The sequence below is a fragment of the Cyprinodon tularosa genome, unplaced genomic scaffold (assembly GCF_016077235.1).
Source record: "Cyprinodon tularosa strain WSP-4 unplaced genomic scaffold, ASM1607723v1 ctg359, whole genome shotgun sequence".
Taxonomy (NCBI): Eukaryota; Metazoa; Chordata; class Actinopteri; order Cyprinodontiformes; family Cyprinodontidae; genus Cyprinodon; species Cyprinodon tularosa.
Window position 1 is genome coordinate 1843945 of NW_024039073.1, and position 11282 is coordinate 1855226.

Sequence of the window (11282 nt, forward strand, 5' to 3'; positions counted from 1 at the left end):
ATTTTTTGGTGAAACCAAAATCCCAGAAGGTGAAATACTGTTTGGATTGTGGCTGCACTGCAGACCTAGACTGAGGGTTTTGTTAGGAGCGGAGAAAACTCTCATTCTATTTACCATTTCTTCAGTGAGTAAGAGGGGCCTCAGCAAAGCTGATCAATCACAATGGCTCAGGTTGTCAAGATAGTTAAAGAGTTACCTGGTTGAATGTTTTAAGATCTCATGCCAGCCCCCTGAAAGAAATAGATATTGTGGAGCTGCTTTTGTTAACGTGTCTCCATAATTTCACACGGAGCGCTGGAACATCTTTGCAGCATAAATGGTTTCATGGTCACATTTTGAAAGACAGAGAAACAGACACTATCTTAGATCAGCTGACCTGATCTAATACAGATGAAGTGGAAACCCTTCCTGCCGGCCAATTGGAAAACATATATCAGCTAGAATGTTTCCCTTTGTAAAACAGTACCTCATAATTCAGTAGCAATCCCAAAAGTAGGTATTATAAAAAAAACTTTTTTCTGGTGACTGAAAAAAGACTTCAGCTGTCATATGTGGACGCACTGTATATACTGTATATACTCACATAGACCTTTTCTTCCTTTGGCACCTTTTATTTGGCTATTTGAGCCCATGTAACAAGTAGATTTCTCCACTGTGAGATCAGTAAAGTCAATCAATCAATCAAATTGTCAAGACACGTGACAATGATTTTAGGGGACAATCTTTAGATATTATGACATAAGGTTTTGCGTCTGCCTGAATAAAGATATTGTCGTCTTTGTGTTTATATTCTTTGAAAAAATTAGGCTTAAGAATTAAACTACATCATTTAAAATTGTCTTGCAAAAACAATGGTAGTATGGTCCATAGTAGGTCCATAGTAGAAATACCTTTTGTTAATCAAGATATTTTTAAAATATCTGTGAGTCATAAAGAAAAGTACTCAAAGAGCTTAATGAGTTCAAAGAAGAAATCAGCATTCACAATGTTAAAGGAACGCACAGCATTGGAGAAATGTTTGCAGACATATTGTTTGATTTAGGGCATGGCACATTCCTGTTAGGCAAACTGCAGCTTGGCTGCTTGGTGCTGAAGAAATGTATGAATAGCGATTCCATCCTCTGATACAGTAATATTTGCAAAGCTAACAGAAACCTGGTTGATATAGTTTCAGGAGGGGTTTGTAGCTCTTTTTCATTATAGTAGAATGCCATAATGAGGTTAGGGTACGAATATATGTGCCAATCTATAGTAATAGATGGTTTTAGTTTTTGTTTTAGAGATTTTTGCATAGTATTTAGAAGAGCATTTTTATTGAATTTCCTTTAGTAGTAGGGCAAGCTGTCTTTATATTTATTGTTCTGCTGATACAGTGGTTCTGAAAGGTGCACAGAACTTCTATTAATTGGCTTTTTTTTTCACTTTAGTCCAAATTTTATTCAAAAATACTTTATGAATCCCAAAGAGAAATAAAATGTTGCTGTAACTCATATATATATATATATATATATATATATATATATATATATATATATATATATATATATATATATATATATATATATATATATATATATATATATATATATATATATATATATATATATATATATATATATATATATATAGGCCTTCGACTGAACACACTCTGTCGCAGTTTAACAGTGTGCTGGTGAAGATTCTCAGTCATCCAGGTCTTAGTCATTCCAAAAAAGTTAAAAAACAACCACTGTACATTTTTCCAAATTTGCAGATGTTTCGGTTCCCATCCAGGAAGCTTTTTCAATTCAAAATCCATTTACCAATCTTCTGTTTGACGATCTTCTTCAATCCTATTTAATGATCTTTTTAAACAGAGTTCAACTAGCAAAAAAAAAAAAAAAAAAAGAAACAATTTGTTGTGAAAAGGCATTTGCTGTGTATTCTATTTTCAAACCATCCCAAAATTCTTTGAGATTTGGAGGACTTCTCTCTGTAAGGGCCCCTCTAGGGTGACCCCCAAAGACCTTTGCTAGGTTTATTGCTGAGCTCAGAAACATTCATTACAGGACTTTAAATCCAATCTCATTAAATCCTAAGTTCTACTGTTTCATTGTCCTCTTTCCTCACCAGCTGATGCCTAGTTTTTTTTATGAACTTTGGAGAAATGTGTGTTTTTATGATCTCCATGTTGTCCTAGGATCCTGTTCCTTTGCAATTGACTTTCACTGTTTCTATTGTCTCAGTTTCTTCATTTCTGATACACACCTTTGAATAATGTAATCTCTTTAATTATTTCCAGCCTCTCTGGCAGCCATGCTTCTAGTTTATGGTTGCAGATTAGTACATTTCGAGAAGCTCTTTAAAGGGCAGCAGAACTTAATTTCAGCTTAGTCACCTTAATAACAAACGGAAAAAAAGTTTATTTAATATGACTAAATTGTAAAACCTCTCCTGGTGCTCCTGACAAATATTATATTAAAGGTTTCAAACTTTCACACTGTTGCAAAGCTTTTGCTTTCTTCTCTCTTATACTATTTGGTTTTATTTGTTCTTATATTACAATCTATCTGGAGTCACAGTATACTTAAAATCTTTTACTTACTTTTAAGTTTTTTAATAATGTATTTAATTTCTTTTTCAGTAAAGGACAAAGAAATAAATACAAATTTTATTGCTTTTTTATACTAAAACTTTAAAAGTTCTGATTCATTGTAATATCAATTTACTTGTAAAATATATTGTATATATTATCGTATATATTGTATTGTATAATATATGTAAATGTGAACTTATCACTGTCTTTTTTATAAACACTATTTCATAAGCAGATAAAAATCTAGATGTTTACAAAAGGATATGAAAGTCTCTCTGATCAATGAGTAATCGCTGAGCTTTCCTGTTTCGCTCGAAAGGTTTGTTTCAACCCAGTGTTTGTCAAAGGAGGAGAGGCAAACTAAAATAATACAATGAATAGTGGCAATGCTGTGCATATCAGAATGTGTGTGTGTACTTTCTAATAGCCTAAAGTATCGCCTTTCATTAGCCTCAAGAAAAAACAAATACATGAATATATATATTCATATATAGATAGATAGATAGATAGATAGATAGATAGATAGATAGATAGATAGATAGATAGATAGATAGATAGATAGATAGATGTATATTAAAATATATGTATAACTATATTTCACTTTTTTTTATCAGTAATACCTTTTCAATATTTTTTGTCTGATAACAATTTATTTAAGTAGTTCTTAAATGAATAATAATTCAGAATTGAATAGAAATACTATTTATTGACCAGCAGAGGAGAAATTCAGGTGTTTCAGTGTAACAAAAAAGATGAAAAAAGCAAACAGGCTATAAAATATGAAAAGTAACTTATACTTTACAGCAAAGAACAAAAAACAAAAACACATCTCAGAGAAAAAAAGAAAATTTCAATTGTTATAAAGACAAGCTCAAATTCAATGATAAATATTCAACAAAGAAAATAGAAGCAGCCTATTTACAGAAAAATTGGGAAAAATGTAAAGAAAAAAAGTATAGAGGCAGAAAACACATTTTAACAAGTAGGAACATGTAAAAAAACTTTTATTGCACAAGGTGTCATTATTTTTTCAGGTAAATATGAAGCAAAGAAAAATAAACGGTACGCTCATATTCTTGATTGTATATTTTTTATTACGTTTCTATACTTTTGTAGAGCATTATGTAGAGTTGGAGCTTCAAACATCTTCTTTCCTTTCCTGACCCTGCAGGTCATTGGGGGTTTGGTGTGGATCCTGGTGGCTTCAACTCGGGTCACCCCGGACAATCCTCTGGGCTGGGTGATGTTTGTGTCAGTCTTCTGCTTCGTTGGGACGACTCTGTGGTTTTTCATCTTCGCCTGTGGAGGCAATAAAAGCAGCTTTTGGCCTGGCGTGGTTAGACACACACTTTGATGGCTTTATTTTTGTAGATACAGGACAAAACAAAGACAGTGTTCTGATAATAACCCTATATATATATATATATATATATATATATATATATATATATATATATATATATATATATATATATAAATAACACTATACAGGTGCTGGTCATAAAATTAGAATATCATGAAAAAGTAGATTGATTTCAGTAATTCCATTTAAAAAGTGAAACTTGTATATTATATTCATACATTACATACAAACTCATATATTTCAGATGTTTATTTTGTTTAATTTTGATGATTACAAATGACAACAAATGAAAATCTCAAATTCATCATATCAGAAAATTAGAATATTACTGAAGACCAATAAAAACAAAGGATTTATAGAAATGTTGGCCAACTGAAAAGTATGAACATGAAAAGTATGAGCATGTACAGCACTCAGTATTTAGTTGGGCCTCCTTTGGCCTGTATTACTGCAGCAATGCGGCGTGGCATGGAGTCGATCAGTCTGTGGCACTGCTCAGGTGTTATGATAGCCCAGGTTGCTCTAATAGTGGCTTTTAGCTCTTCTGAATTGTTGGGTCTGGTGTATTGCATCTTCTTCTTCACAATACCCCATAGATTTTCTATGGGGTTAAGGTCAGGAGAGTTTGCTGGCCAATTAAGAACAGGGATACCATGGTCCTTCAACCAGGTACTGGTAGCTTTGGCACTGTGTGCAGGTGCCAAGTCCTGTTGGAAAATGAAATCTGCATCTCCAAAAAGTTGGTCAGCTGCAGGAAGCATGAAGTGCTCTAAAACTTCCTGGTATGTGGCTGCGTTGACCCTGGACCTCAGAAAACACAATGGACCAACACCAGCAGATGACATGGCACCCCAAACCATCACTGACTGTGGAAACTTTACACTGGACTTCAAGCAACGTGGATGAAGTGCCTCTCTTCTTTTCCTCCAGACTCTGGGACCTTGATTTCCAAAGGAAATGCAAAATTTACTTTCATCAGAGAACATGACTTTGGACCACTCACCAGCAGTCCAGTCCTGTTTCTCTTTAGCCCAGGCAAGACGCTTCTGACGCTGTCTGTGGTTCAAGAGTGGCTTGACACAAGGAATGCGACAGCAGAAACCCATGTCTTTCATACGTCTGTGTGTGGTGGTTCTTGAAGCACTCACTCCAGCTGCAGTCCACTCTTTGTGAATCTCCCCCACATTTTTGAATGGGTTTTGTTTCACAATCCTCTCCAGGGTGCGGTTATCTCTCTTGCTTGTACACTTTTTTCGACCACATCTTTTCCTTCCCTTCGCCTCTCTATTAATGTGCTTGGACACTGAGCTCTGTGAACAGCCAGCCTCTTTAGCGATGACCTTTTGTGTCTTGCCCTCCTTGTGCAAGGTGTCGATGGTCGTCTTTTGGACAACTGTCAAGTCAGCAGTCTTCCCCATGATTGTGTAGCCTATAGAACTAGACTGAAAGACCATTTAAAGGCTTTTGCAGGTGGTTTGAGTTAATTAGCTGATTAGAGTGTGGCACCAGGGGCCATCAATTTTGAACCTTTTCACAATATTCTAATTTTCTGATACGATGAATTTGAGATTTTCATTTGTTGTCATTTGTAATCATCAAAATTAAACAAAATAAACATCTGAAATATATGAGTTTGTATGTAATGTATGAATATAATATACAAGTTTCACTTTTTAAATGGAATTACTGAAATCAATCTACTTTTTCATGATATTCTAATTTTATGACCAGCACCTGTATATTCACTAATGGTCTCTCTTACCTCTGGTTGCAGGACACAGGTTTTCATTTCTTGGCGGCTGTTTTCTACCTCAGTGCGTCGGTGGTTTTGGCCTACGTCACCATTCAAAATAAGAATTCTATGGGTACTTTTGAGGAACTGAAGATCTACCGACTGGACATTTCTGCTGTGGTATGGAAAAATACCTTAAATTGAAAAGGTCTTACAAGTAATTAACTCTAACCATTATAACTATGATGCTGTCACCATAGCATATATTGTTTAGGTCATATCAACTAAAATGGATTACTGGGTTCTAAAAACTTTTATTTACTACTATTTATTTTTTGGTACCTTTTTTCAACATAATTTCATCCTTTGTTATCCCATAAATGGCATGGTATGGTCTATGGTGTTCTAAAGAAAACATAAAAAGTTTTAACCTTGAAAGCATGGTTTAAGACATGGTTGATAATTGTCTTAAACATTTACCTTTAATTTGAAAAATCTATTGTAATGTTTAAAAAAAAAAAAACTAATCCCTGAGCAAAAATGCTATAAAAATAGTTGTTATATGAATATTGCAGCTTATGGTGTGGGATATTTCTACTGTGGTGTGGATAAACAACACCAAATTAAAATAAACTTCTCCTAATAGAAGAATTTGAAATAGATTTTAAACATAATATCTTGGCTTGAAAATGTTTTAGAAGTGATTAACCCTGACCTTTGTGACTATAAGGCCGTCACCTGTAGCATATATTGTTTTGGTCAGATTTGGTCAAATGAAAATGATTGTGTTTTTTGTTTTGTTTGGTTTTTAAACCATAAAGGCCACCGCATGGTGTTTTAAAGAAAACATTAAAAGTTTCACCTTGACAGCATGATTTAAGAGATAATCGTCTTAAACCTTTACCTTTAATTTGAAACATCTCTTGTAATGTTCAACCAAATGAAAATTAAAAACTACTAATCCCTGACCAAAAAAGCTATAAAGAATAGTCAAAGATTTTAGTCCTCACACCTACCATACATCATTAGAGCTTGATTTTCCCATATAGTTTTTTACTCATTTGCATTTCCAAAAATCTTATAAAGAGAGAGGTGACATGGGATTCCAAAATTCAATTTTTTTTAAAGTATCATTTAGTAAAAGGATATTAAAGATTTTCTGGCAAATAATTTCCTAGATTATTGTGATGGACCCTCACTCATTTGGTGGGTCACAATTCCAGAAGGAATATTTGATGCAAAGACAGAATGGTGCATGTCAGACACAGAACAACATACATTAACTTACATTAAAACAAAGTGGCGACTGCATCATACTGAGGGATCAAGACCTGGGGATTAAGATGGATTTCATTTTCCAGCATTGCAGTGAGCCCAAGCACAGACCCAAATTACCTAAATAATAGGTTTAGCTGGTGAAAAATAATATTATGAACGCCTTGCAGGAATTAAGGAAGGAATTTCGACAGAAAATATGAAAGGTGGTGCTCTAGACAAAAAGGATGTCCTGAAAATGTTACTGCTTTTCAGAGGATTTTCAGAGTAGAGTGGGCAGAAATGACCAAAAGTATATGTTTTATAATTCCAGCGAGTTTTTTTATACAGAGTACAGAGCAACAAAATGAACTCTCTGCATTTAACCCATTCCCTTGGGGAGCACTGTGGGGTTAAAGGAATAGTACACCCAAAACATGATTAGCCTTCATTTTCTACTCACCCCAATGCTGAACAACACTCTGGAGTACTTTTTTGATATCTCAAATGCATCTGGAGATCTGGGAGGCTTCTTGCTGTCTGCTGACATTCAAATAATGGAGGTGCCCAGCGCCCGGGGCAGAAAGGTCCATAAAAGTCCACAAAAAACGTGTCAATATTCCTCCATACTTCTCGTCCAATGTATTCCAAGTGCCCTGAGTGGGTAGCGTCCATAATTTACTCGAAACGAAGTCATTTAGAATGTTTTTAGAGCATAAACAGTAGTGTATAGGATTTCCTAAAAGCGCGTTCACGAGTCTACGGAAATCGCGGCAGACCAAACCAGATGAAAGTGCGCATTCAGCGTCTGCTCTGCCAATAATGCAAGCGTAGAAGAAGAAATGTGCTGTTTACCTGTGCAAAGAAAGAAACAACGAAAGAAAAATGTCTGAGGACTTCAGTGTTGAGGAAGAGCATGAGTTCTTTGCCGAGCTGAATGCGCACTTTCATCTGGTTTGGTCTGCCGCGGTTTCCGTAGACTCGTGAACGCGCTTTTAGGAAATCCTATACACTACTGTTTATGCTCTAAAAACATTCTAAATGACTTCGTTTCGAGTAAATTATGGATGCTACCCACTGAGGACACTTGGAATACATTGGACGAGCAGAATGGAGGAATATTGACACGTTTTTTGTGGACTTTTATGGACCTTTCTGCCTCGGGCGCTGGGCACCTCCATTATTTGAATGTCAGCAGACAGCAAGAAGCCTCCCAGATCTCCAGATGCATTTGAGATATCAAAAAAGTACTCCAGAGTGTTGTTCAGCATGGGGGTGAGTAGAAAATGAAGGCTAATCATGTTTTGGGTGTACTATTCCTTTAAGGGTCTTGCTCTGAACCTCTGGATTCCTAGTGCAATACCCTAATCACAAGGCCACACTCCCCTAATGTTAGACTGTAAAGAATCAGAATGTGAGCAGAATATTAATTTAAACATTTGCACCTGTAAGAAAAGAGATTGTTGCATCTGTTTTATCGTTTAAAAGCTCTAAACGGGTATTTTTATTTATCTGATAAACTCCAAGAAATATAGAGTATATTGCATAAATTCCCATCTACACAGATAAACGTACCAGAGTGGAAAGATTTCAAAATATGTTTTGCCATGTGTACATGATAGCTAAGTGCTTTCTGAAACAGTTATTGCACAGCTCCATCTTTCTCCAAAACTTTCATGCAGCTCTTTACCATCATGTTTCTGTGATTACTTTGAATTGGTTGAGTGCACATAATGTATCTGGTGGTTTGCTGACCTTTTTTTTTCCACAGTGACCAATGCCACAGTTCGTTTTTGTGGCAGTGTCACTGTACCACCAGTGGGCCCTGAATACACGGTGGTGCTGCTTGCATTCACCTTGACGCATATTTTTACCACATAATTTATGAACAGATACAGTTTTTGTCTCTCTGTACCCAGCGCCTCATCTAAACAAAAGTTTTTATGCAGGACAGCATAATAATATGAATATAGCATTTTTATTTTCCTTTACCAAAAAATGTCATTTTTCACTGGTGTATTTTCACCGTAGATATACTATAGATAGTGCAAGTATTGCATACAATCCGAGGGGCGTCTCCCAAGGTCAGAAATGATTGATTCCAGTCTTAAACTAAATACTTTATAGGTTTTTCTTTCAGTCAAAAAGTAAAATCCAGATTTTTTCATTCAGGAAATTGGTATGAAGCTAACAGTATTCCAAAAGTATACCTCTCTGTTTGCAGGAGGTGTCCAGATATTTTAATACTCTTTGTTTTTGTAGGTGATGTCTCATGTGGCTACTCTACTCTACTTCCTCCATGCCATTTTCTCTGCAATCAGATGGAAGAGTGCCTGAAGCATGAATCTCCAGACATGAAGTGAGAGATAAAGTGGTACATTTTTGTTTGACTCTTTCTGTAAAATGAAGGGATAAATGTCACTATGTTACGTTAGTGTAAAAGAAGCATTCCATTCTGCTTTTACTACTTCATAAGTTGCTGTTGTTGTGACAAGATAAGGTACTTTGTTCAACCATTCAAAGTAATTTTAAACTTTTTCTATTCCTTTAGAATATGTATACTTATTCAGATAGGACTTAAGATTGTCTTTGATTCCAATTTTGTCTGACATTTTATTGTTTATGTCTCACCTTCAATGAGTAGCTTTTCTGGGGCGAAGATATATTTTATGGTTTTCTTTGGCCATTTTTTGTTTTCGATGGATGTGCCATAGTTACATTTCAATTATTTAATTTTTCCAATTGCCATAGAATAAAATACAGTAAACTATTACAGAACATTTGTTTCAAAAGTGTGTAGCAGGAAATGTAGAGGTCACAACTACAATATAAATTTGTGCCAACTTATAGTAGTCAAAACTATCTCGAAGAATTCCACCTCATAGTTTCACTGTGTTTCTTTTTTCGTCTGTTTTCTTTATATTTTAGATTTAAAAAATTCAAATAGATTTTTCTTTTTGATTGACCTTGTTTTTTATATTTCTTTTACTAACAACAGTGTGTTGTTTCACATTTTTATGACTGATATTATGGAGTAAATGTTAACATTTAAGATTGTTAATGGATGAATTCACTTTAATGTTTTGTTGATATTCTTTGTCACAAAATAAATACTTTTAAAACTGGAAGGTGTTGGTTTGTTGAAGATTTAATCAGAAGAACAATTAAATACAAAGGACAAATTAATGCAATTTAATGGGATTTTTCTATATACAAATGAGACTGAAATATCTGCGAGGATTAAATCAACCTGCCATTCTGACCTTGAATAAAAAAAAATTCAATAAAAATTCTGAATCTGATCTGAACCTGGAGGTTGTGTTGCTTTTAGTACAGAATAGAAAAGCAGCATTTAAACTGAAAAGAATTTATTAATTCATTTTATTGGATCTTCTTCTACTCCATAATAATTTTGCTTACCTAATTATACATTAATTTGCCCTTAATTCTATGACAGTCAACACTGTGGTGACCATGGTCTTTGAGTTTGACTTTTAATGCAATACAGCATGACTTATTTTTTGGAAACTTCAGAAGACTCAGGTGGAGATTATGTGACAAACAGACCACAGATTTGTGAGACTGAAGTGTCAGCTGTAAAATCAAATAGTGAGCAGCTACGGGTGGAGGTACACAGGGAGGTGGGGGGGGACGGTGAGTACAAAGAAGTTTCACTCCACTTCATTGCAAAGTCAAATTTCAGGCTTTCTGCTCCACTACATTTCTAGGAAGCAAGTTGTTAGTCATTCCTTTTGGCTCAGATCAGCTTGTTAATTTGCTTTTTTTGCTTTCTTGAACTGCAACTGGCCACACTGTTCTTCTTATCACTAAGTTCATTCTTATGAACAGGAATCCTGTTGTAGTTTTTTTACACACCCGGGTGAAATGGTAGCTCATTGACAGGCATATGCAGACCTTTGGTCTGCTGAGGAGGTGGTAACTACATCAAGGGAGAGGGACTAAAACATGCAAGATAGCAGCCCCTGAGAAGTGAATTTGAACACCACTGTTTTAGAGATTTGCATGAAGCTTGGGTGGAAGTTCAACTGAATACACTGGATTACTTACCCTCATGCAATCAGAGGCTCATCCATATGTCTAACAGCCAATTAGCATTCAACTGTACCTCCTTGTAATCCAATCAGCATCCGAGTCCTGCTTAAAAGAATCTACCAGCTATCAAGAGACTTTGACTCTGATGACCCTGATTCAACCCTCCTCCATCACCTTCTCCACCATCCTCGTCAGCTCCATCTGGATCCTTCTTCATGCTGCCGCTTGCCACTGTTGAAGTAATTCCTTGGACTCATAGTGCTCTCACAAGGCATCCCCAGCTGCTCCGGCGGAAGACCGCCCTG

The 11282-nt window shown here is 35.3% G+C and overlaps 1 protein-coding gene across 1 annotated transcript; it reads left to right on the top strand.

The window, feature by feature from the left end:
- Positions 1 to 3566: 3566 nt before the first annotated feature.
- On the top strand, positions 3567 to 10049 carry LOC119790254 (myelin and lymphocyte protein-like; the record flags this gene model as incomplete). The annotated part of the gene is made up of 3 exons (XM_038295725.1): positions 3567 to 3911; positions 5713 to 5850; positions 9187 to 10049. Coding segments are annotated over 3 exons (558 nt in total), but the record flags the coding sequence as incomplete, so codon positions are not given.
- Between the last annotated feature and the right edge of the window lie 1233 nt (positions 10050 to 11282).